The 27,697-nt window shown below is 37.0% G+C and overlaps 1 protein-coding gene and 1 pseudogene across 2 annotated transcripts in view; one reads left to right on the top strand and one right to left on the bottom strand.

Moving 5' to 3' along the window:
• The first annotated feature begins 2,494 nt into the window (after window positions 1-2,494).
• WNK3 (WNK lysine deficient protein kinase 3) overlaps window positions 2,495-27,697 on the top strand; it is a 171,804-nt gene continuing 146,601 nt past the window's right edge. For both annotated transcript variants that reach the window (XM_060183423.1, XM_060183424.1), the window contains exons 1-4: window positions 2,495-3,141; window positions 22,625-22,797; window positions 23,510-23,730; window positions 26,461-26,618. In XM_060183423.1, the coding sequence (XP_060039406.1) occupies window positions 2,605-3,141; window positions 22,625-22,797; window positions 23,510-23,730; window positions 26,461-26,618 (1,089 nt within the window). In that variant the 5' untranslated portion in view covers window positions 2,495-2,604. The remainder of the gene's footprint in view (window positions 3,142-22,624; window positions 22,798-23,509; window positions 23,731-26,460; window positions 26,619-27,697) is intronic.
• On the bottom strand, window positions 5,260-5,818 carry LOC132535888 (TIMELESS-interacting protein-like; annotated as a pseudogene).

The following is a 27,697-nucleotide window of genomic DNA, read 5'->3' on the forward strand; positions in this document are numbered from 1 at the left end:
ATAAGTATACAGTTAAGTAGCATTAGATACTGAGTACATTACTTGTCTTTTGTAACCATTGCTGCCATCCAACGCCAGAAATCTTTAGCTTACAAAACTAACTCTGTTGTGGTATTTGTTTTTGTTCCAACTCAACCTGGATGCAGAACTCCACACATCTTGAAGTTACCTCAAAATAACATGAACACACATCCTCACACCTGCACCCACACACACTCACTGATGATACTATAATGTGATAGAAGAGAGGGTTTATATTCACACATACTGTAGAATAGAGATAAATATTCACATTCTGATTTGCCCTTCCATAATAATTCCATGCCTCACTGGTTCCTATCCTCCCATCCTGCTCTTGAGTTCAAATATAGGCAATTGAAGGACATATTGCAGGTTCAGTTCTAGATTATGAGGGAATTACTTTAGTAAATAGAGTTATTGATTTTTCATAATGTAGTATATTATTATATACAAAATTATGTATACCTTAGATTTAAAATGCTTTGATGCTGAATAGCACAATCTGAGCCTCCAGTGAGTCAATTTTTTCTGGTAGAGCGTCTTGCTTCAATGTGATGGCTACTAATTGATCATGATGGTGGTTGACTGTGACAATTTTAAAAATAAATTATTGGTATTGATGGTTCACAGTTGACAGTAAATACAGTTGCTGGTATGTAGGATTTCTCAGTTTCCTGCAAAATATTTTACACCCTCACTTAGGTCATCATTCACCATTGTGCACAAGGGCCTGAATACTACCCGACCCAGTCCTTTACTTTAGTGCAATACACCAGACTCAGTCCAAGTTCTGCTTATTTCTCAACTTCTGTCTGTGAATGAGATCATCCCATATTTATCCTTCTATTTCTAGCTTATCTCACTTAACATGATTCCCTCAAGCTCCATCCATGATGAGATGAAAGGTGAATTCATTATTCATAAAAGCTGAGTAATATTCATATATATATATATATATATATATATATATATATATATATATATATATAAACTTTCTCAGCCACTCGTTTCTTCTTGGACACCTGGATTGCTTCTAGATTTTGGCTATTATAAATTGTGCTGCTATGAACATAGGCATACACAGATCTTTTTGGATGGGTGTGTTGGGTTCCTTAGGATAAATCCCCAGGGAGGAATTGCAGGGTTATAGGGTAGGTCTACTTCTAGCTTTCTGAGAGTTCTTCAAGACTGCTCTCTACAAGATTTGAACAACCAATTACACCAGCAGCAGTGCAGAAGGGTTCCTTTGTTCCAACAACCTCTCCAACATTTATTGTTACTATGGTTTCTGATATATGACATTTAACTGAAAATTCCTTAGGATAACAGTTGAAGTTGCTATATTGATGGACTCTTCCTTTCATGAAGCATTCCTCTGTGGCATATGATGCTGATTGATACAATTTTACCAACAGTGGTTCTTTAAAAATTAGAGTCAGTTCTCTTAAAATCTGCCACTGCGTTATCAACTATATGTACTGTTCTGATTCTTTATTGTCACTCCAGTGATGTTCACAGCATCTTCAAAGGAGTAGAGTCTATCTCAAGAAGCTAGTCTTAGTTCATCAGTGAGAAGCAACTGTTTATCTGTTCACTTTTTTAATGATATTGCAACAATCCAGTTATCCTGGGGTTTCATTTCTGATTATAGTTATCTTGCTATTTCCACCTCATCTGCACTTATTTCCTCCACCGAACTCTTGAACTCCTCAAAGTCATCCATGAGTGTTGGAATGAACTTCTAAACTCCTCTTAATTTTGATATTATCTTAAATTTTTACATATAAATTATGAGTGTTCCTTTTTCAACTTCAATATTACTTTATTGAGAAAATGTTTATTTATAAGATTGTTGTTGTCATAGGGGTATAGTTTCACTTCCCCCCCCAAGATAATTCCAGAATTTTAGACAGCAACCAAATGCTGAGAAATTATATATTTGTCTCATTTAGTGTGGCACCTTGTGACTAAGTGAACTGAAGTCCAAAGTTTAGATATTTGCTTTGAGTATGATGTGTTGATGGATGGGTCTGAGAACTAGGTTCCTAATCAGTATTCATACAGTGTGAATACTTACTAACCTATGTGCAAAGTTATCTGTTAGGAAATGAAGGTTTCAGTGGTAAACAACATAATACACTGTCCCTAGAGTCAGCAGATGATGAACAGCAAAAAGGAACAAAGTTCTTATGAAGATAAAAAGGATTATGGTCTAGGAGGTAGTACATTGGATAAAGCATTGGACTCTCAAGCATGAAGTCCTGAGTTCAATCCCCAGCAGCACATGTACCAAAGTGATATCTGGTTCTTTTTCTCTCTCCTCCTATCTTTCTCATTAATAAATAAATAAAATCATATATATATATATATAATTTTAAAAAAAGGATTGAGCAATCAGATGACTTCTTTGTCTCCTTAATGATTTCCCTTGTGGGGTGATTTTAAAATATCCTTTTCTTTCCCCTTTAGGTTGCTGTGGAAACATGACTACATAAAGGGAAGTCCATTCTGATAATTGTGATAGTGAGATGTAGCTGTACTGAAGAGTGGAACAGGGAAAAAATAGTGCCAACCTTAATTACAATGGCTACTGATTCAGGGGAGCCAGCTAGCACAGAAGATTCTGAGAAACCTGATGGAGTTTCGTTGGAAAACCAAATTCCTCAGGTTGCTGCAACTTTGACAGTAGAGCCTAAAGTAAAAGAGAAAACAAGTACCATCTCTGCTTCAGGGGAAAAAATAGAAAGGAAAAGATTCTTCCGAAAGAGTGTTGAGATGATGGAAGATGACAAAGTTGGAGAATCTTCCTTCAAAGATGAGAGAATAAAGACTGCTACAAATATTACAAAAATAGAAAAGGTTCCTACAAATGTTCTAAGAGGTGGACAAGAAGTTAAATATGAACAATGTTCAAAGGCAACTTCAGAACCCTCCAAAGATTGTGTCAAAGAGAAAAATGAAAAGGAAATGGAAGAAGAAGCAGAAATGAAAGCTGTAGCTACTTCTCCTAGTGGCAGGTTCCTGAAATTTGACATAGAGCTGGGAAGAGGAGCATTTAAAACAGTTTACAAAGGACTAGACACTGAAACATGGGTTGAAGTTGCTTGGTGTGAGCTGCAGGTAGGTATATAATCTTGGTTTTTAATAAATTCCAGTTTTAGTTGGCCTGGTCTTCTAAATGGTCATGATAAAATATATTATGAATAAAAACAAAATGAAAGGTTTGTCCCCTACTTCCCTGAAAATTGCTTTTCTTTCCTAGATCTACTTAGGAGTTTCTTCAAATGAGCCATTTTGTGGGCACAGGAGTTCCTACTGATCTTTATTTTTCCTGTTTTTTTCACCTTTGTTCTGAAGGGGAACTGTGTATTGTGATTTTCTTTGGGAAATAGTTTTAATTTTATTTATTATTATTATTTTTTATTTATCATTTATTTATTTATTTTTTACCAGAGCACTGCTCAACTCTGCTTTATAGTGTGTAGGGGATTCAACCTGGGACATTGGAGCCTCAGGCATGAGAGTCCCTTTGCATAACAATTATGCTATCTACCCCCAGGAAATACTTTTTTTTTTTTTAAACCAGAGCGCTGCTTAGCTCTGGTTTATGGTGCTGTGAGGGATTGAACCTGGGACTTTGGATCCTCAGGCATGAAAGTCTCTTTGTATAACCATTATACTCTCTACCTCCCCCCTGAAAGTTTTTAGTAGTCTTAGAAAGTCCCCCAAACTCTTAATGACTCATTTTGAAAACCTTGTAAATGTGTACTAAATACTTGAGATTTGTACTAAATTGTACTAAATACTTGAGATTGTGTACTAAATTTAACAATTGTACTAAATCGTATGAATTCAATTCAATTCAATTGTCTAAATGAATTGTACTAAATACTTGAGATTGTGATATGTTATTTATTTATTACATTACTTTTGTTTAGAAAAAAAATTTCTTGCTTTTTTGAGGACTTCTATTAATATAAAGTGTCCCGTGCCTTTCTTTCCTTTTCTCTCAGTGCCTGTGGAGGAAATAGTTACCAAAATCTCTAGGTAGTGACAGTGCTTGCTACACATATTCTAAAGTTCTAGGCGTGTCTAGGTGATTATGTCCACTAGAGCTCTTGCAAGCTTTTGTAGCTAGTCATGGACAGGTTTTCTATGAGTCTTTTCTGCTTTAAATTCCTGTTGGGAATTTGGCACAACCTGCCCTCTCTACTCACTCGACTAGAGCTCCATACCTTATAGATCTCTTTCTCTCATGGTTTGTTGTTAGATTGGGAAGGCTTTTTATCATCTTGGGAAAGGGCTTTTTTTCCCCCCTGCATCCTGGTTGTCGAACTTTTTGTCTCAACTGTAGAAAGTATTTCTATGTATTTCTCCATGTACTATTTGTTGCTTCGTTGTTGATGCCTAAGTACAGGCTTATTTTTTTTGTCCAAATTATAGTGGGAGTACCTCTCCTTTCCTCCTACCCTCCCTCCTATATTTCACCCTTTCTGGGATTTTTGTAGATTACCATTTAAGTAGATGAAATTTCCTCCAGGTCCTTCAAAAAGTTATAAGAAACTTTTTGCTTTAACACTATGGTTTCTAAACTTTACTGTCTTGTAAGAGTCAGTATTTCCTTTATTTGTAGATTCCAGAGTTTGTTGTCAAAAGACATTTGGGTCCATTAAATCTGGAACAGGGTTCAGGACTGCAGTATTAACAAATCTGCAAAGTGCTTTGAATGTAGAAATTCCCTTGACAATTATTTGTAATGTGAGTTGCACAGCATTCAAGTGCTATAGGCCTCCTTTCTCCTTTTCACTCCCTCACTCCCTCTCTCCCCTTCTCTATTTCCCTTCAATTTCTGTCTTACCTTATAAAATAAAAAAAAAGCTTTTAAAAGGCTACCATGAACAGTGGATTTATTGTTCAGACACTGAGTCCCAGTGATAATATAATATATAATATATTATAAGATTATAAGATTTTTATTGTTATAAACATTTTATTACCAATAATTGTATGTCCTCTTATTATTTTTGTTTTAAGATATATTTGTGTGTGAGTGAGAGAAAGATAAAGAAGTTAGAGCTCTGGTCTGGCATATGCAATGCTGGGAATTGAGTCCATGGACTTCCACATATCTGTCCTGCACACTACCAGCTAGACCACTTGTAGGGCCACCTCTGTATTGGTTTTACTAGAGGTCTAATATTTCATTATTAAGTTTTCTCAAAATTATTTAATAATTTATTATTGGACACTTAGGTTTTTCTCCCAATATTTTATTATAGCCAAGCTTCTACTTGACTCAAAAGCAAATGTCTCAGTTTCAGATGAGCTTATCAAAAAAGGATTGGACTTGATCACAGTTCCATCATGGCCATCAATTTCCTCCACTGCATCATTAATGCTAGTAAAATCTTAATGCTTAATAGGTAGATTGAGTTGAATTCATCTTAAGTATGTCTGTACTTCCTTTTATTTCGCAGGCTTTCAATTTCTGTCAATAAAATCCTCAAATTGTAGCTTAGGGAATAGCCTGTGTGCCCAGTGCTCCATGTGTCTGAATTAGTCTTCACGTCTTCAGCCTCATGGCCTTTACCTTTGAATTTTTCTTTATCAAACACATGCCTTAATATTAGAAGCCCTCTCTCTAAAATTAATATCTGAGCATCCAGACTGAGTATATTCCTTTTAACTGTTCTCTTTGAAAGTATGAGGCTGGAAGTGGAAAAGGAGGAAATGCTTCATCTTCCATGTACTCATAGTCTGGTAGATCAAGCAAGCCATTCTCCTGTGACTCCATCATTTCCTTTCAGTGAACAGCAGATCTAGTATCCACTGCCAACTACTGCTTTTTGCATATATAGTTTGTTTCTTTTTAAAAATATTTATTTATTTATTTATTTATTTATTTATTTATTATTGAAGAAACAGGGGAGGAGGAGACAGAGAGGGACAGAAAGACACCTGCAGCCATGCTTCACCACCTATGAAGCTTGCGTTCTACAGATGGGCACCAGGGGCTTGAACCTGGGTTCTTGTGCTCTGTAATGTGAGCACTTAATCACGTGTACCACCACCTGGTTCCCTGGTGGTTGCTTCTTCCAGAGCACTGCTCAGTTCTGCTTAATGTGGTGCTGGGGATTGAACCTAGGACCTCAGAGCCTCAGGCATGAAAGTATTTTATATAACCAATATGATATCTCCCCAGCCCCCTACCCCCCTTTTTTTTTTTAAATATAGAGCACTGCTCAGCTCTAGTTTATGGTGGTTCAGCAGACTGAACCTGGGACTTTTGGAGCCTCAGGCATGAAAGTCTTTTGCATAACCATTATGCTATCTCTCCACCCTCATATATATATTTAGTTATATAAAATTACTTTTTTTTTACAGAGTCAGGGCTTTACACATGTTTGAGTTCATAGCTCCAGGCTGCTTTTTTGTTCAGACAAATAGGAGGGAGCTACAATAGCACTGGAACTTATCCCCAGTACCTTAGCACCTCTTAAGTGGACTATACCCTTGGGAAGACTTGAGCCCTGCCTAGTAAATTGTCTCTTATCCCAGATTATTTAAACTGTAATTTCATCATTGCATTATGACATTAGCAGTACTCATCTTTTAGTGATACTCTATAAATGGGAGGAAGATTTTCATTTACTTAGTAAAGGTATGTAGGCAATATGTGTCAATTATTTTGCACGTCATGTGTTCTATAATAAAAGATGTTTAGATGAAACTTGAATATTTTAGGGAATTGCTTTCCATCATTAACCTATGGGATCATTGAAAGACCCCTCTCCATAAAGTCATACAAATCTGTTCCTTGGGCATTACCTGTAAGTTTACTTCAGCCTATAGTTTCAAGACCTCATTCTTGATCTATTGAAACAAAATTTGCTTCTTAGTAACTAACACCTGTGCATAACTGCATGTACACAGAATTTGAAAAGAGCTCTGAAGTACTTAAAAATTGCAACAGGTAATTGAATCAGAGGAAGAATTCCCTTAATAAAACTCCTTATGAGCCTTATACTGATTCCTTCTATCTACTCCAGATTTTCCAACTTGAATACTCAGAAGATGGAGCCCAGAGCTTCTAAAAAAGTTTTTCACATGATTTCCTACATAATCAAATTTGAGAATCTCTCATGTGAAGCAAATGTGATTAATGCAAACAGTGCATTTTAGTTTACACAGAGAACAGCCATTTCAATTTTCTATTTTTAAAGGGATGTTAGAATTAGGGCACTTTGTAGATATAATTTTGGACACCATTTCATCTTCTCCATATTTAGAATGAAGACAAATTAGCTTATTTGGGATTTTAGTAAGGTAAGGTTATTATCTTTTTAAATTAATTAATTATTGCCAGAGCACTAATCAGCTCTGGTTTATGGTGGTATAGAGGATTGAACCTGGGACTTTGGAGCCTCAGGTATGAGAGTCTCTTTGCATAACCGTTATGGTATCTACCGCACCTCAGGTTGTTATTGTTGTTGTTGTTGTTGTTACTTGCATCCAAGGTTATCACGGGCTCATGCAGGCACTATGAATCTACTGCTCCTGGAAGGCTTTTTTTTTTTTTCCTTCATTTTATTGGATAGGACAGAGAGAAACTGAGAAAGGAGGGAGAGATAGAGAGGGGGAGAGAAAGACACCTGAAGACCTGCTTCACTGCTTGCGAAATGACCCCCCCTGCAGGTGGGGAGCCAGGGACTCTAACCGGTGTCCTTGCACTTCATACTATGTGCATTTAACCTGGTGTTCTATTGCCTGGCCTCAGATTATGAATACTATGTGCTTTCAATACATATTTTTCCATCTAAAATTTTGTTTTTTATGTAGTTTAATAATATACAGGAAAGTACCCATGCACAGTTTAAATATTTAAGTTATTGCAGACTCTTCCCAGTCTCTTTCTGTGTATATATATATTTGGTGTGTACTTTTGTTATCAATTTGTCATGTGCTTTGTATTGACATCATTATGTAAATGATATTTTACTTTATTCGCACACTGTCTCTTACATAATCTCCCATCATTCAGTAGTTTTTTTTTTCATTTTTATACTTTACTGAGGAGATAATAGATTACAATATAGTTATTGACATGGGTACAATTTCTTATCTCCTCTTGGTAGGGATCTGCAAAATACCACCCCCCCCCCAACTTAAGTTCTTTTTCACTATCATGCACCAGGACTCCAAATCCTGCTTCAGACACCACACTTCTTTCCCAGATTCCTTTTCTTTGGTGCAATATATCATACCCAACCCAATTTTACTTTGCGTATTCCCTTCCTGTCCTCATTTCTTAAAGTTTACCTATGAGTGAGATTATCATTATTAACCTGAAGAAAGTTTTTTTTCTCAAAAATATTATTTTTGGGATGGGGAGATAGCATGTTTATGAAAAATACTTTCATGTCTAAAACTCTGAACCCCCAGAGTCATTTAATGCCCTGTGCCATCAAAAGCCCAAGCTGAAAAGTGCTCTGGAAAAAAATAGGAAAAAATATGATATACATGTATATATAAATGTATGTATGAATATATTGTTTGATTTGAAATGCACAATTCAACAAATGTTATTACTTCTTTTCCTCTTGATGACATTTCTTCTCATTATGAATTATTCAAGTTGTGTATAATAGATTCTAAAAGCTCTGCATCCAACTGTTTAAACTACAGTGACCTAGGGCCAATGAAATAGCTTATTTGGATAGTATGTTGCTTTGCCAAACACGTTTTTGCGGCTTTAATGCTGTAGTTCCTTTCACATTCTCTCTGTTCCTTCCTTCCTAAACCAAAACAAACAAACAAAAAATCAAACAATCAAACAAGACAACTGAAAAGGTAAAGTACTATCCATCTATTTAGTGTTCTGGATTCTTTTGTTGTAGATCACTTGTCCATAAATGTGAGGATTTACTTCTGGATTCTCAAGTCTATTCAATTGATTTGAAATGTCTGTTATTGTCCCTGTACCATAGTTTCATAACCATTGTGCTATCTCCTCTGCCCCACAATGGAAGGTTTCTGTGTGATTTCTTCTATGTAAATTTCCTAATGCCTAGAGCAATTCTTGACATTTGAATTGCCAGTGGGGCTGTCACTGGGACTAGGTACCTGCAGGAGGAATCCACTGCTCCCAGTGGCCATTTTGTCCTTTTTTTCCTCCTTTATTTGACAAGACAGAGAAATGTAGATGGGAGGAACAGAGAGAGGGAGAGAGACAGAGAAAACCTGCGGTACTCACTCCACCACTTGTGTAGCTTCCCTGTTGCAAGTGAGAAGGGGAGGCTCAATCCCTGATCCTTGCACATGTGTGCTTAACCAGGTGCGCCAGTGAGTTTATGGTACATGTCTTTTCCTAGATTTAGATATGTTCCCTTAACTCCAATTTTTTTAAAAGTCTTAATCATAAAAGAATATTGAATCTCACTGCAGACGTTCTCAGCATCTATTGTAATAATTATGTAACTTTTCATCTTTCTGTTGTTTATATGGTGAATTATTGGTTTAAAGTCATGACATATTTTTCTATTTTTCTATTTTTTTGTGCAAAAAGGTATCACGATTCTTCTGACAACTCAGTACATTGATCAACTTATGTATGTTGATCCTGAGATAAATCTCACTTGGTCATGGTATACAAATTTTTAAATGTGGTAATGATCTGGTCTGCTAAGACTTTTTGAGAATCTTAGCATCTGGGTTCATCAGAGATATGGGTCTATAGTTTTGTTGTTGCTGTATCTTTGTCAGCTGTTGGTATTAAACTGATATTGGGTTCATAGAAAGTGTTTAGTAAATATTGCTGAATCTTCAATTATTTTTGAAGAGCTTGAAAAGTATAAGTAAAATGTCCTCCATGAAGATTTTGTAAAACTCATTAGTAAAACTATCTGGCTCTGCAGTTTTCATTTTTGGGAGACTCTTGGTTACTGTTGCAATTTATTTCACTATAATTGGTATGTTTACTTTTTCAAAGTCCTCCTTATTTAGTCTTGAAAGTTTGTGTGATTCTAAGAATGTATCCTTCACTTTTAAATTGTCCAGTTTAGTGGCATATAGTGTTTATAGAAACCACTCATAATCTTTTTACTTTTGTTGATATTTGCTATGATTTTTTTCCCTTTCATTTACAGTCCTTTTTATTAGGATCTTCACTTTCTTTTGTCAATTTTGTTTACCAATTTCAAAGAACCAACACTTAGATTCATTGATCTTTTATATTGTTTTCCTGTTTTCAGTGCTATTTATTTCTGCCCAAATTTTTAATTATTCCCCTCCTTCTACTTACTTTTGGATTTATTTTACTCTTTTCCTAGATCTTTCAAGTTAAATTAGATTATTTATTTGAGGTTAGATTATTTATTTGAGCTTTTTCTTGTTTTCTTACATGGATTTTCCTTTTCCCATATATTCTGATAGCTTATGTCTTCATTTAATGTTCTCTTTGATTTCATCCTTGACCCAGAAGTTGTTTTATAAGCATGTTGTTGAGTCTTCATATTTTGAGTTTTTTTTTTTTTTTTTTTTTTTTACTTTCTTGATGCTGTGGCCTGTGTAGATACTTGAAGTGATTTCAGTGCTTTAATTTATTGATATTGATTTTGTGGCCCAACATATGATCAATCTTTGAAAATGTTTCATATTGTCTCAAGTAAAATGTATATTCTGCTTTCTTGGGGGGAAGGTTCTATTGGTATTTACTAGGTCCAATCTATCCATCTTATTTAGGGCTTGCATTTCCTTATTATTTCCTGCCTGGTTGGTAGATTTTTATATTTGGGATAGTGGGGTGTTAAAGTTTCCTACTTGTAAGGTTTTTTTTTTTTTTTCCTCCTAATGTAAACCCAGAAATCAGAACAAAAGTCACAACACCTAGGATGCAGGAAAACAGAGTTTTATTGATTGGGACCAGAATCGGCTAATAGTAATATTTCTTGGCCCTGATGTTCAGTAAGATTTCTCTTTTATACAGAAAGAAAGATTGACAAACACTTCACATTTATGTATACAAGGACTAAGAGATGGGCAGAGGTCATAAAAGGTTAAAAGCTGTCAGGACTCTTATAAATATCAGAAGATGGCTTAAAATTGTCAGAACTTTTATAAATGCCAGAAGCTGGAGGGTAGATTTATAGATGCCCTAAAGAAGCCTGGTACAAGTAGTTGTCATTTATTTCTATATACTACTTCACTAATACTGCCTAATTTTGACTCAAGGCATCAAAGAATTTATGGAAGGAATTTAGTTTGGCACATGAAAGACTTATATTCCACTAATTTAATCAGAAATCATCAAAATTTCTTTATTATTCTGCAGAGTAGATCTATCACAAGTGAATGACTTTTTATCCTCCTGGTTGTAAGTATATTCTTAAACATTCCCCTAATTTCAGTGACCTTTATGTCTGCCTTTATTCCATTATCACACTGTTTTGATAATGTTTTGATTACAATCACTGTTTTGATTACAATATCTTTGTATTAAGTTTTGAAATTAGTACAATGTTTTTTATTTCTTTTGCAAGATTATTTTGGCTATTTGAAGTCACTCCATTAAGAGTTCATGTGAATTTTAGTACAGCTTTTGTCTATTTTTTTCTTTTATTCTTACAGTCACAAGGTCTTGCACATCTGTGATTTCATTTCTCCCAGTTCAACTTTTTTTCTTCATCCAGAGACACAGAAAGGGAGAAACACTCATAGTACTTCCACTGTGTGCTATGACACTCCCGTATGGTTCTGGCTTGAACCTGAATAGGCACATACCATACTCTGTGAGCTGTCTCTCTGACCCTCCCACTCTCTCTTCTTTCTTTTCTTCCTTCCTTCCTACCCATATACCTACCTACCAAATAAAGACTTTCACACCTACTATACCTTTTCCTCTACTTCCATTCTTTTCTAATCAAACAACCTTATTGATATAATTCATGTGCCACAACATATCTTTAAAAAAATTACTATGACATAAGAGAGAGGACCAGAGCATTGCTCAGTTTTGATATAATGTGATACTAAGTATTGAACCTATATCCAGTGCAAAGTCAGGGATGCAGTTTTGTGCTCTGATAGGCCAAGATATCTCTTGAACACTCTGTCCCTTTTCCATACTTCACTGTCTTCCTTCCACTCAGGTATTTAGTTCTATTGTTAATATCAACTGATACATTTTTATTTCATTGTGTTTGATCCTTAAATTTGTATCTTTATGTTGCACATATAGTGACATTACCCAGCTCTCTTTCCTTCTGATTTATTTCATTTCACGTGATCCCTTTGATTTTCTTCTATTTTTCTGCAAATGGCAGAATTTCAGCTTTTTAAAAAATACCTTTTTGAGTCTAGAGTCTAGATATGAATATCTCTGTTCTTTCCTTGTTTAGGAAAGGTCTCAGTTCTTATTTCTTCACATACAAGTTCTTCCCCTTTTTTTTTCTTTTTTTAAATTTTTTATTTAAGAAAGGATTAGTGAACAAAAGCATAAGGTAGGAGGGGTACAACTCCACACAATTCCCACCACCCAATCCCCATAACCCACCCCCTCCCATGGTAGCTTTCCCATTCTCTAGCCCTCTGGGAACATGGACCCAGGGTCATTGAGGGCTGCAGAAGGTAGAAGGTCTGGCTTCTGTAATTGCTTCCCCGCTGAACATGGGCATTGACTGGTCGGTCCATACCCCCAGTCTGCCTCTCTCTTTCCCTAGTAGGGTGTGTCTCTGGGGAAGCTGAGCTCCAGGACACATTGGTGGGGTCTTCAATCCAGGGAAGCCTAGCCAGCATCCTGGTGGCATCTGGAACCTGGTGATTGAAAAGAGAGTTAACATATGAAGCCAAACAATTTGTTGAGCAATCATGGATCCCAAGCTTGGAATAGTGGAGAGGGAGTGTTAGGGAGGTACTCACTGCAAACTCTAGTGTAATCCTGCTTTCAGGTATATATTTTGCAGTAGTTTATGGATACGTGTGCACATAAGCTCTCTCTCACAGAAACTGGTGTATATCTAGGTTATGGGACTTTGTTAGAAAGTGAACTACCTGAGATGAAATTAGAGTGTACTATTAAAGGAAAGGTCTCACCCGAGTAATGAAGCTAAAGGGTTGTCATTCCACAGTTCTTCCCCTTTTAACTTCTGTTCTGAAACTCCTGGAATGCAAAGATTGTTCCTCTTGATATCATCACATAAACCCTCAATGTTGTTTCATTTGTGCACTTTTTTCTTATCTCTTTTTGCTGAATATATATCACTCTCACAATGATTTGACCCTTGGTTTATATCATTCTGCCATTGAGCCTATTATAGTTTAGCCACTGAGCTTATTTATTTATTTTACTTTATTATCTTTATTTATTGCATAGAGACAACCAGAAATCAAGAGGGAAGGAGATGACAGAGAGGGAGAGAAACAGAGAGACACCTGCAGAACTGTTTCACTACTTGCAAAGCTTTTTCCCTTGCAGGTGGGGACCGGGGGCTCAAACCTTGGGTCCCTCAGCATTGTAATACATGAACTCAACCAGGAGTGCCACCACCTGGCCTGCTGAATTTATTTATTTAATTTATTTATTTTTATTTTTTAAATTTTAATTTCTTTATTAGGGAATATATGTTTTACATTAGACAGTAAGTACAATAGTTTGTTTATGCATAACATTTCCCAGTTTTCCATATAACAATACAACCCCCACTAGGTCCTCTGTCATCCTTTTTGGACCTGTTATTCTACCCCCCACCTACTCCAGAGTCTTTTACTTTTGTGCAATATGCCAATTCCTGTCGCTTCACAAGTAGTGAAGCAGATCTGCAGATGTCTATCTTTTTCTCCCCCTCTCTGTCTTCCCCCTCCTCTCTCCATTTCTCTCTGTCCTATCCAACAATGACGACAAAATAACTACAACAATAAAACAACAAGGACAACAAAAGGGAATAAATAAATAAAGAAATATGTATAAATATGCAAAAAAGAGTTCTGCCAATATTTTCCTCTAAGTATCTGATAGTTTCTGGCTTAACATCCAAATCCTTGATCCACTTGGAATTTATTTTTGTATCTGGTGAATTATAGTGGTTCAGTTTCATTCTTCTGCATGTTTCAGCCCATTTTTTCCAACACCATTTGTTGAAGAGACTTTGCCTTCCCCATTTAGTAGTCTGGGCACCTTTGTCAAAGATTAGATGTCCATAGGTGTGAGGGGGCTTAATTCTGGGCTTTCAATTCTATTGCACTAATCAGTGTGTCTATTCATGTTCCAGTACCAAGCAGTTTTGATTACAATGGCCCTATAATACAGTTTGAGATCTGGGAGTGTGATGCCTCCAGTTTTGTTCTTTCTTCTCAAGATTGGCAATTCTAGGTCTTTTCTGATTACAGATAAACATTTATAGCATTTGTTCTGTTCTCCTAAAAAATGTGGTTGGGATCTTGATGGAGATAGCATTAAATTTGTATATGGCTCAAGGTAGTATATTCATTTTGATGATGTTAATTCTTCCAACCCGTGAGCATGGAGTATCTTTGTGTCTTTTTCAATTTCCTTGAGTAGTGACTCATACTTTTCAGTATACAAGTCTTTCACTTCTTTGATTAGGTTTATTCCTAGATATTTTATTGTTTTTGTTGCTATAATAAGAGGAAATGATTTCTGGATTTCATCTTCTTCTAACTTAGTGTTTGCATAGAGGAATGCCACTGACTTTTGAATGTTAATTTTGTAGCCTGACACCTTACTGTATTGCCTGATGATTTACAAAAGCTTCTTGCTGGATTCCTTAGTTTTTCCAAGGTATACTATCTTGTCATCTGCAGATAGGGAGAGTTTGACTTCTCTTCCAGTCTGTATCCTTTTAATTCCTTGCTCCTGCCTGATTGCTATGGCAAGAACTTCCAACACTATGTTGAATAGTAATGGTGACAGTGGGCAGCCCTGTCTAGTACGTGATCTGAGGGGGAAATGCTAACAGTTTTTCACCATTGAGTATGATGTTGGCTCTAGGTTTGCTATATATAGACTCCACTATCTTCAGGAATTTTCCATCTATTCCCATTTTTGTAGCATTTTCATCATAAAGGGATGTTGTATTTTGTCAAAGGCTTTCTCTGCATCTATTGATATGACCATATAGTTTTTGCTCTTGCTTTTATTGATGTGGTGGATCACGTTGATTGATTTATGTATATTAAACCAACTTTGCATCCCTGGGATAAACCCCACTTGGTCGTGATGAACAATCATTTTGATATACTGCCATATCTGGTTGGTAGAATTTTGTTCAATATTATAGCATCTATGTTCATCAGTGATATTGATCCATAGTTTTCTTTTTTTGGTTGTGTCCCTGTCTGCTTTTGGTATCAAAGTGATGTTGGCTTCATAGAAGCTGAAAGTAAGTAGTCCAGTGTCTTCAATCTTCTGGAAGACTTTTACAAGTAGAGGTATTAGTTCTTCTTTGAAGGTTTTATAGAATTCTTTTGTAAAACCGTCTGGTCCAGGACTTTTTTTAAAATTCATTTTCAAAAGACATTAACAATACCATAGGATAAGAGGGGTACAATTCCACATAATTCCCACTACCAGATCTCTGTATCCTATCCCCTCCCCTGATAGCTTTCCTATTCTTTAACCCTCTGGGAGTATGGACCCAAGGTCATTGTGGGATGCAGAAGGTGGAAGGTCTGGCTTCTGTAATTGCTTCCCTGCTGAACATGGGCCTTGACTGGTCGATCTATACTCCCAGCCTGCCTCTCTCTTTCCCTAGTAGGATGGGGCTCTGGAGAAGTGGAGCTTTAGGACAAATTGGTGGGGACGTATATCCAGGGATGTCTGGTTGGCATCATGCTATTATCTGGAACCTGGTGGCTGAAAAGAGAGTTAACATACAAAGCCAAACAAATTGTTGAACAATCATGAGCCTAAAGGCTGGAATAGTGCAGATGAAGTGTTGGGGGGTGTCTTCCATTTTGTAGATAGCTAGTAGGCATATTTTAGTTATATTTCAAAGGGCCTGTAGCTATTCTAGTTTTTTTTTTTTTCTGTGAGCCTGAAATCTGATATGCAGGTGGATCCAAGTTATTGTCTGGGGAGGTGATGTCATGGATAAAAAAGGGACAGAAAGCTGGATCAGGGAAGAGAGTAGCTCCCTAATATGGGAAAGGTGTATAAATATTGTTAACTGTAAACCCCGTCGATTTGATTTGGTCTGGGGCCCATATTCAGCTAAGGAGCCTATGTGACCTCTGCATCCCTATAGATCTGAGCTCACATTCTGTGGTCATGAGTAGGAACATTCCAAGCTGTCCCAATACTGACCCATCTTTCTCAGGTGTAGTATAGAGTATGTTGTCCATCTTCCCTTCAGAGGATGTAACATTCTCTACCATTGTTGATCCAAGTTGAAAGCAAGGTTCTGTGGGGTCCCACAAAGGGTCTTTTTTGTTGTTCCTGATAGAGATGACCTGTAACAATGGAGAGAGGGATTTATTTGAGGTCTAGGCCCATCATGTCTCTTTGAGACTCTCAGGACTCCCCGAATAGGGCCCCAGCTGATGGGGTGGTCTGATAGTGACTAAATAGTCATCATTAAAGTATGCCAGTCTCTTGCCCTTATTCAGCTTTTGCAGTCCTTGCTTTGCTAGGGTTATCTTTGGAGTGAGTGAGAGAACTGTAATAGGAAGTAGGTGAGGAGGGTGTCTAAATAGTCTAAATAGATACTAATTCATTAGGAACTTTATACTGACTCACTGTAGACTATTGTGTACTTTTGCTTTCTGGTATATATTTTTGGGGTCTCCATTTTGTAGATAGTTAGTATGCCTATTTTAGTTATATTCCAAAAGGCCCATGACTACACTAGTTTTTTTGCTTTTTTTTTTTTCCTGAGGCTGACATCTGATATGCAGACGGACCCAAGTTCGTATCTGGGGAGATGATGCCATGGCTGGAAAAAGAACCAGAAAGCTGGATCAGGGAAGACAGTAGCTCCCAAATATGGGAAAGGTGTATAAATATTGTTGACTGTAAACTTCATTTATTTGATCTGATCTGGGGCCCATATTCAGCTTAGGAGCCTCTGTGTTCTCTGAATCCCTGTATATCTGAGCTCACATTCTGTGGTGATGAGTAGGAACATTCCAAGCTGCCTCAGCTTCAGAACTCATCTTCCTTAGGTGGAAGGTAGAGTATGTTGTCCAGCCTCCCTTTGGAGGATAGAACATTCTCTGACATTCTTGATCCATGTTGAGGGCAAGGTCCTATGAGGGCCCACAGTGGGGTCTATTGTGTTGTTCACAAGAGCACTGTTCAACTCTGATTTATGGTGGTGCTGAGGATTGAACCTGGGACCATTGGTGCCTCAGGTATGTAAGGCTTTTTGCATAAGTATTATGTTGTCTCCCCAGCACATAGCTTCTATTTTGTTGTGCAGAAAATAAATGACTCAGCTTTACTAACTAGATTAGCCAAAATTACTTAGGCTTAACTCTATGTACACTACTTGGTAATTTCTTACTATTTATTGTATTCTTTTTAAATATTTATTTATTCCCTTTTGTTGCCATTGTTTCATTGTTATAGTTATTATTGTTGTTGTCATTGTTGGATAGCACAGAGAGAAATGGAGAGAGGAGGAGGAGACAGAGAGGGGGAGAGAAAGATAGATACCTGCAGACCTCTTTTTATTATTTATTTAAGAAAGGAGACATTAACAAAACTGTAGGATAGGAGGGGTACAACTCCACACAATTCCCACCACCTGATCTCCATATCCCATGCCCTCCCCTAATAGCTTTCCCATTCTCTATCCCTCTGGGAGTATGGACCCAGGGTCGTTGTGGGTTGTAGAAGGTGGAAAGTCTGGCTTCTGTAATTGCTTCCCCGCTGAACATGGGCATTGACTGGTTGATCCATACTCCCAGTCTGCCTCTCTCTTTCCCTAGTAAGGTGGGTCTCTGGGGAAGCAGAGCTCCAGGACACATTGGTGGGGTCGTCAGTACAGGGAAGTCTGGTCGGCATCATGCTGGCATTTGGAACCTGGTGACTGAAAAGAGAGTTAACATACACAGCCAAACAAATTGTTCAACAGTCATGGACCTAAAGGCTGGAATAGTTCAGATAAAGTATTGGGGGGGGGTTTACTCTCTGCAGACTCTTGTGTACTTCTGCTTTCAGGTAAATATTTTTCCCTGGTTTATGGACATGTGTGAACATACGCTCTATCTTAGGGGACCTGGACTATGTCTAGGTTTGGGGACTTTACTGGGGAGTGGAACATCTGGAATGGAATTAGAAAATACTATGAAAGGAAAGGTCTCACCCGAGTGATGAAGCTGAAGGCTTGTCATTCCACACCTGAAGTCTCTGGACACAGTCTTAAGTGAAGCATGCTGGGGTGGCACTCGTTGCGTTGATTAGGTTGTGATCCGAGGATGCAATATTATTTGATTTGAATTGAGAGCAGCATGCAGGAAAGTGGGCCCCACCCTAAGGTTCCAGGACTAGGGGAAATATAGGCTCTATAGGGGAAATGTGAGGTTCCTGCTATCTTAGGGTTCAAGAAGTTTTTGTTATCATCACATTATTTGGTAATTGGGTTAACTTTGAAAAGTCCCTTTGTTAGGATTTGCTGTATAATACCCAGCATCTTGTATATAGCAGTGCCACCGGTTGCTTCTGTTCTCCCTGGTCTAGACTTTTGAGAGAGTCATTATATCAAAGACTCAGCCTATGTACTAAAGCCTCAGTCTGTATTTTAAAAAGTTCAAGACATATGATCAATTTTCCCCTCTCATATTAATTAAATAGTGGTTTATATGACAACACTTTAATAGGAGTGTACATAAACACCATTCCCACCACCAAAAGACTGTGTCCCATCCCACCCACCCCCCGCCGCCCCTGGAAGCCGAATCTCCACCCTCCCCCTCACCACAGGGTTTTTAGTTTGGTGCCCTACTCTCGATTTAATTAGATCCTGCTTTAGTTTCCCTTCTGTTCTTCTTTCTCAACTTCTGTTGATGAGTGGGATCATCCCATACTCATCTTTGTCTTTCTGACTTAGCTCACTTATAATAATTCTTTCTAGCTCCATCCGAGATGTATCAGATAAGGTGGGTTCATTGTTCTTAATAGCTGCATATAGCTGTATTCCATTGTGTATATATACCACAGCTTTCTCAGCCACTCATCTGTTGTTGGGCACCTGGGTTCCTTCCACGTTTTAACTATTATGAATTGTGCTGCTATGAACATAGGAGTACACACATCTTTTTGGCTGGGCATTATGGAATCCTTGGGGTATATCCCCAGGAAAGGAATTACTGGGTCATATGGAAGGTCTATGTCTAGCCTTGTGAGAGTTCTCCAGACTGTTCTCCACAGAGGCTGGACCAATTTACATTCCCACCAGCAGTGCAGAAGGGTTCCTCTGTCCCCACAGCCTCTCCAATATTTGTTGCTGATGTCCTTTTTGATGTATGCCATTCTCACAGGAATGAGGTGGTATCTCAATGTTGTCTTTATTTGCATTTCTCTGGCAATCAGCGACCTGGAGCAGTTTTTCATGTTTGGTAGCCTTTTTGTATCTCCTCTGAAGTGAATGTCTTGTTCATATCCTCTGTCCATTTTTGGATGGGGTCATTTGCTTTTTAGTGCTAAGTTTGCTGAGCTCTTTGTATATTTTAGTTATTAGTCTCTTGTCTAATGTATGGCATGTGAAGATCTTCTCCCATTCTGTGAGGGTTCTCTTTGTTTGTGTGGTAGTTTCTTTGGTTCTGCAGAAGCTTTTCAATCTGATGTAGCCCCTTGGTTTGTTTGTGCTTTAGTCTTCCTTGCAATTGGGTTTGTTTCATCAAAGATGTCCTTGAGGTTTAGGTGGGAAATGTTCCACCAATGTTTTCCTGTAAGTATTTGATAGTTTCTGGTCTAACATCCAGGTCCCCTTTGGAGTTGATTTTTGTTTCTTGTGATATAAGGTGGTTCAATTTCATTCTTCTGCATGTTACAACCCAGTTTTCCCAGCACAATTTATTGAAGAGAGCCTCCTTCTTCCATTTAATATTTTGGGCCCCTTTATCAAAGATTAGATGTTCATAGGTGTGAGGGGTTAGTTCTGGGCTTTCAATTTTGTTCCATTGGTCTGTGTGCCTGTTTTGTTCCAGTACCAGGCTGTTCTGATGATGATGGCCTTATAATGTCGTTTGAGATATGGGAGTGTGATGCCTCCAGTTCTGTTTCTTTTCCTCAAGATTGTTTTGGCAATTCTAGGTGTTTTCTGGTTCCAGATAAATGATTGTAGTTTTTGTTCCATTCTCTTAAAGAAACTTGGTGGAATCTTGATGGGTATTGCATTAAATTTGTATGTGGCTCTGGGGAGAATATTCATTTTGATGATATTTATTCTTCCAATCCATGAGCATGGGATGTCTTTCCATTTCTTGGTATCAGTTTCTATTTCTGTGAATAGTGACTCATAGGTTTCAGTATACAGGTCTTTAACTTCTTTGGTCAGCTTTATTCCTAGGTATTTTATTGATTTTGCTGCAATAGTGAATGGGAGTGATTTCTGGATATCTTCTTCTTCAGTTTTAGTGTTTGCATAAAGAAATGCCACTGATTTTTGTACATTGATTTTGTAGACTGACACCTTGCTATATTGCCTAATAACTTCCAGTAATTTTCTACTGGATTCTTTAGGTCTTTCTATGTATACTATCATATCATCTGCAAATAGTGAGAGCTTGACTTCTTCCCTTCCAATCTGTATTCCTTTAATTTCTTTCTCTTGCTTGATTGCTATGGCAAGAACTTCCAACACTATGTTGAAGAGTAATGGTGATAGTGAACAGCCCTGTCTAGTCCCCAATCAGAGGGAGAATGCATTCAGCTTCTGTCCATTGAGTATGATGTTGGCTGTAGGTTTGCTATATATGGATTCCACTATCTTGAGGAATTTCCCGTCTATTCCCATTTTTTGTAGAGTTTTGAGCATGAATGGGTGTTGAATTTTGTCAAAGGCTTTCTTTGCATCTATTGAGATAATCATGTGGTTTTTGGCTTTGCTTTTTTTGATGTGGTGAATGACATTGATTGGCTTACTTATGATGAACCAGCCTTGCATTCCTGGGATAAATCCCACTTGGTTGTGATGAACAATCTTTTTGATATACTGCTGTATCTGGTTGTCCAAGATCTTGTTTAATATTTTGGCATCTATGTTCATTAGAGATATTGGTCTGTAATTTTCCTTTTTTGTTGTGTCCCTATCTGCTTTTGCTATCAGGGTGATGTTGGGTTTATAGAAGGTGGAAGGGAGTGTTCCTGTTTCTTCGATCTTATGGGAAAGCATTAGAAGTATGGGTATTAACTGTTTCCTGAAGGTTTTGTAGAATTCATTTGTGAAGCCATCTGGTCCAGGACTTCTTAATAACGGTTTCGATTTCTTTGTCTGTGATTGGTGCAGACCACCTGCAGACCTTCTTTACCACTTGTGAAGCAATTCCCCTGCAGGTGTGGAGCCAGGGGTTCAAACCTGGATCCTTACACCCATACTTGCACTTTGTGCCACCTGCTAACGCCTGACTCCCTATTTGTTGTATTCTATAGCTTTGATTTCTGGTGAGCTTATTTGGTCACATTTCTATTGAAGTTATTTGATTTTTCCAGACAGGGTATAAGGTATATCCTTGCTTTCATGGAAAAGTCTGTATATTCTCCATATTATCTTGATTGGTAGCTTGTCTAGATTTAGAATTTTAGTATCATTGTCTTCCCTTAGAATTCAGTTAACATTGCTCCTTTGATTTATAGCATTTCATATAGTAGATTAGTTGTTCAGTGCCTGTTTCAAAGTCCTTAATTGATTAGTAACATTTTATTTCTTTTTGTAAATATGCCAGCAATTCAGATATTTAATCATAATAGTTATCTAGGTAACTAAATTTTTATTTTTCCTACTATGTTAACATAGATCCTTTGGACATGGAAATTCAAGGATTTATTAGGTAAAGTTTCTTGTTATCTCCTTTGATTCTTACTTTTGCTCATTTTTATACTTTTCTTTTCAACCAAAAAAAAACCCATATATATATATATATATATATATATATATATATATCTCCAGAGCACTGCTCAGCTCTGTTTTATGGTGGTGCAGGGGATTGGGCCTGGGACTTTAGGCATGAGAGTCTCTTTGCAGAACCATTATGCTATTTATCCCTGCTGGAAAATTTTTGTTTTTACTGTTTTATTTTTATACAATTGACATATAACAATGTATATAAAGTTAAAGGAGTACAACATAATGATTTCATACATGTGTAATATGGGACATGATTACCACAAAAAGTTAACATCCAAGATACTGTTTTTCATGATGCTGATTTATTGTGCAAGTAGTTTTATCAGAGTTATGAAATGTTACAACTCATGTATTCCTCTTTGGGAAGAGTCAGTGTAACTAAAAATTGAGGAAAAAATTAATTTGTGAAAAGAAATATATTCCTATGTAAATACAGTAAAATAGAACACTCATTTTGTTGATGTCAACGATGTAGAAGGAAATGCCTACACTTTAATTTGGAGTGTCTTCCTTCATTTCAGGATCGGAAATTAACCAAAGCTGAACAGCAAAGATTCAAAGAAGAAGCAGAGATGTTAAAAGGTCTCCAGCATCCCAATATTGTTCGATTTTATGATTCTTGGGAGTCTATATTAAAAGGAAAGAAATGTATTGTATTAGTGACTGAACTTATGACATCAGGAACCTTAAAGACGTAAGTTTATGTACCTATAGCACCAATGAAATATTATTTGGAAATAATTTCAGGAGTTTCAAGAGCTGCTTGTAAAATACTCTGAATCTAATAACTTTGTTTCAAATAGTTAAAAAAAATATATAGGTTGCTAAATGAAGCTTGTTAAGAAAATGGAATGTTGAGAAATTAACATTTGTGAGATATTACAGATTTTATAATTAGAAGCTTTTATTAGAAATAATGTCATTTGTAAATGATACTGAAAGCTCGTGGGTATTATATCTAGTAAGCAATATTATGTAATTATGGTCTATTTTGTTTCTGAATACAGTTTTTCATTTGATGGTATATTCACTTCTTTGTAATTGTTAAATGTTGAATGTACATTTCTTGTTTCCTAGCATCATGGCATTAAAATTTTATATAATTTAGCCCTCTAGTGACTCTATATAAGCACTTATTAGGAAGTAGAGTAGGACTTCCTTTTAAAAAAATGTGCTACCATTCTATAAAAGGCCACTCTAATTGGAATAATTCTTGTTTTGAATTAAAAATGCTAAACTTGTGTAGGATGTCTTCTTTAGACTAGATTTAAATTTTTTCACAAAAAACCTCAGTGATTGCAGTTGTAGTAATGTAGTATAAGCTAGTTTACATGATATTTCCTACTAGAACTCAAATAGCAAGCTAGCAATGTTGATTTACCTGTGGTATTTTTTTTTTTATGTAGGTACTTAAAACGATTTAAAGTCATGAAACCAAAGGTCTTAAGGAGCTGGTGCAGGCAAATTTTAAAGGGGCTGCAGTTCTTGCACACTAGGACTCCTCCTATTATTCACCGGGATCTGAAGTGTGACAATATTTTCATCACAGGACCCACCGGATCTGTGAAGATTGGTGATCTAGGACTAGCTACATTAATGCGAACATCATTTGCTAAGAGTGTCATTGGTGATTACATTTTATAGTTTACTTGTTGGGTAAAGAGAGATTTGCTAATTATATATGTCTAGTACAAGTAATCATCATACTGTGGCCCAGGATTGACCTTAACCTAAACTGTGAATCTACTTTGAAATGAATACTATAGAGTGACTTATTTAAGGATATCTTAGTTTTTAAAAGGTATATTTTATTTTATTTCTTTATTGGGGTCTTAAGGGTTTACTGTTGACAGTAAAATACAATAGTCTGTACATGTATAATATTTCCCAGTTTTCCACATAACAATTCAACCCCCACTAAGTCCTCCTCCACCATCATGTTCCAGGACTTGAACCCTCCCCTCACCCCAGAGTCTTTTACTTTGGTACAATACATCAACTCCAGTCCAAACTCTGCTTTGTGTTTTCCTTTCTGTTCTTATTTTTCAACTTCTGTCTATGAGTGAGATCATTCTATATTCTCCCTTCTCTTTCTGAATTACCTCACTCACTTAACAGGATTCTTTCAAGCAAAAGAATCTTCAATCCAAAATGAGGTGAAGAAGGTTAATTCACCATTTTTAATAGCTAAGTAGTATTCCATTGTGTATATATACCTCAACTTTCTCAGCCACTCATCTGTTGTTGGACATCTTAAGGTATATTTTAAAGTTTGAAATGTTGTGGGGCTGGGTGGTGGTACACCTAGTAGAGCACACATTATCATGTACATGGACCTAGGTTTATCCCTCTTAGCCCCCCAGTCTCCACATACAGGGAGGAAACTTCACAAGTGGTAGAGCAATATTGCAGGTGTCTCTTGGTTGTCTCTCATTCACTCTCACTCTCTATCAAGAAAATTGAAAAATAAAATAAAAATTAAGATTTACTTAAAAAATTTAAAGGTTGTGACAACTCAAGAAAAACGTGATTAAGACAAGACAAAATCAAGACAAATTTTGCTAATCATTACTGAGTCTTGGACCTTACAAATTGTCTTTTATCGTTACAGCAAATTAAGGAAATTATTAAAATGCTATGTAGATATTCAACCAGTCAACAAATTTTTTTTATTTTACAAATTTGGTTTTTTTATTTATAAAAAGGAAGCATTGACAAAACCATAGGATAAGAGGGGTATAAGTCCACACAATTCCCACTACCAGAGTTCCATATCCCATCCCCTCCCCTGATAGCTTTCCTATTCTTTAACCCTCTGGGAGTATGGACCCAAGGTCATTGTGGGATGCAAAAGTTGGAAGGTCTGGCTTCTGTAATTGCTTCTCCACTGAACATGGGCATTGACAGGTTGATCCATACTCCCAGCCTGCCTCTCTCTTTCCCTAGTGGGGCAGGGCTTTGGGGAATCAGAGCTCCAGGACACATTGGATTGGTGGGGTTGTCTGTCCAGGGATGTCCGGGTTGGAATCATGCTAGCATATGGAACCTGGTGGCTGAAAAGAGAGTTAACATACAAAGCCAAACAAATTGTTGACCAATCATGAACCTACAGGCTGGAATAGTACAGATGAAGAGTGTGTGTGTGGGGGGGGTCGTCCATTTTGTAGATAGCTAGAAGGCCTATTTTAGTTATATTCCAAAGGGCCTGTGGCTATACTAGTTTTTTTTTTTCTCCCTGAACCTGAAATCTGATATGCAGATGGTGGATCCAAGTTATTGTCTGGGGAGATGATGCCATAGCTGGAAAAAGGACCAGAAAGCTGGACCAGGGAAGAGAGTAGCTCCCTAATATGGGAAAGATGTATAAATATTGTTAACTGTAAACCCCATCGGTTTGATGTGATCTGGGGCCCATATTCAGCTAAGGAGCCTATGTGACCTCTGCATCCTGTAGATCTGAGCTCACATTGTGTGGTCATGAGTAGGAACATTCCAAGCTGTCCCAATATATATATTTTTCTTTTACTTTTACTTATTATTGGGGAATTAATGTTTTACATTCAACAGTAAGTACAATAGTTTGTACATGCATAACATTCCCCAGTTTCCTATATAACAATACAACCCCCACTAGGTCCTCTGAATCCTTCTTGGACCTGTATTCTCCCCACCCACCTACCCCAGAGTCTTTTACTTTGGTGCGATACACCAATTCCATTTCAGGTTCTACTTGTGTTTTCTTTTCTGATCTTGTTTTTCAACTTCGGCCTGAGAGTGAGATCATCCCATATTCAGCCTTCTGTTTCTGACTTATTTCACTCAACATGATTTTTTCAAGGTCCATCCAAGATCGGCTGAAAACAGTGAAGTCGCCGTTTTTTACAGCTGAGTAGTGTATATATACCACCACTTGCTCAGCCACTCATCTGTTGTTGGACACCTGGGTTGCTTCCAGGTTTTGGCTATTACAAATTGTGCTGCCAAGAACATATGTGTACACAGATCTTTTTGGATGGATATGTTGTGTTCCTTAGGATATATCCCCAGGAGAGGAATTGCAGGATCATAGGTTAGGTCCATTTCTAGCCTTCTGAGAGTTCTCCAGACTGTTCTCCACAGAGGTTCAAGCTGTCCCAATACTGACCCATCTTCCTGAGCTATAGCATAGAGTATGTTGTCCATCCTCTCTTTGGAGGATGGAACATTCTCTACCTTTGTTCATCCAAGTTGAGGGTATAAATTTGGTTTTAGAGGCAGAAGTAAGTTAAATATTCCATGTGACAATGATCTTGGGAGTATGATCTTGGCAAATACATTTATTTTTTATTTAAAATGTGTCTATGCTATTATTTTGTAGGAACTCCTGAGTTTATGGCTCCAGAGATGTATGAAGAGCACTATGATGAGTCTGTAGATGTCTATGCTTTTGGAATGTGTATGCTGGAGATGGCTACTTCGGAGTACCCTTATTCTGAGTGCCAGAATGCAGCTCAAATATACCGTAAAGTAACCAGTGTAGGTAGTACTTTATACTTTTATTTCATAGATTGCCATATTTCATGCCTGAGTTGATAAAATCAACTAATTCAAACCTAAGCTTGGTTTAGATCTGTGACAATGCTAAATTTAATATAATTGTAATAAAACCCGTTTGATTTATGCTATATGACTATTACATTAGGTTCATAATATTTGGATCCTTGGGAAAATATCCAGCTATAGCTTCTAGCTTCTATATCCATTTGTTTTTTTAAGAATTTTAGATCAGCCAGGAAAAAGTGGCTTGAGGATAGAGCACAAGACTTTTATGTGTGAGGTCCCATGTTGAATACTTGGCACCAATATACCAGAACGGAGTGGTACTGTGGTCTCTCTCATTCTTACCCCCTCATAAAATTAAGTAAATCTAAAAAAATTAATTCTTTAAAAAATAATTTTAAAAGTTTTATCAAATGTATCTTGTTTTCCTAAGTTCAATAATTGACTAAGTGGTTTTTGAAATTTTCTTATGTTTATAAAAGCCTGATTATAAAAGGACATTCAAAATACCATTCCTTAGATATAGTGGTTTACTATAATCTAAGTGTTTTCCCCATTGTATTTTGTGTAGATGTTAGAAACTGCAAGGAGGTGAAGTTGATAGCACAACAGTAACACCCAGACTTATATGTTAGAGGCCTTGGGTTCAGTCTTCAGCTACATTTATAGCTAGGGTTGGTCAAGAAACAAAGCCATAAATAGTCAGAAACAGGAACTAGAAGAAATGTAGAAATGAGTAAGAAATGTCTGCTAACTACAAAGAGCTTACATTTTTAGTTGGGAAATAATATAAATCCACAAGTAACTATAAAAATAAGCTGAAGTATAATAAGGCAACATACTAGAATTGTTCAAAAGAAGGCTACTCTGTATCCAGTTGTGTTCAGAAGGCAGGCTTGAGAGAAATTGTTAAGAGTCTTTTAGGCGGGGCAGGGGTAGATAGCATAATGGTTATGCAAAGAGTCTCTCATGCCTGAGACTCCCAAGACCCAGGTTTAGTCCTCTGCACCACCATAAGACAGAACTGAGCCATGGTCTGGTTAAAAAAAAAAAGT

The sequence above is a fragment of the Erinaceus europaeus genome, chromosome X (genome assembly GCF_950295315.1).
Source record: "Erinaceus europaeus chromosome X, mEriEur2.1, whole genome shotgun sequence".
NCBI lineage: Eukaryota > Metazoa > Chordata > Mammalia > Eulipotyphla > Erinaceidae > Erinaceus > Erinaceus europaeus.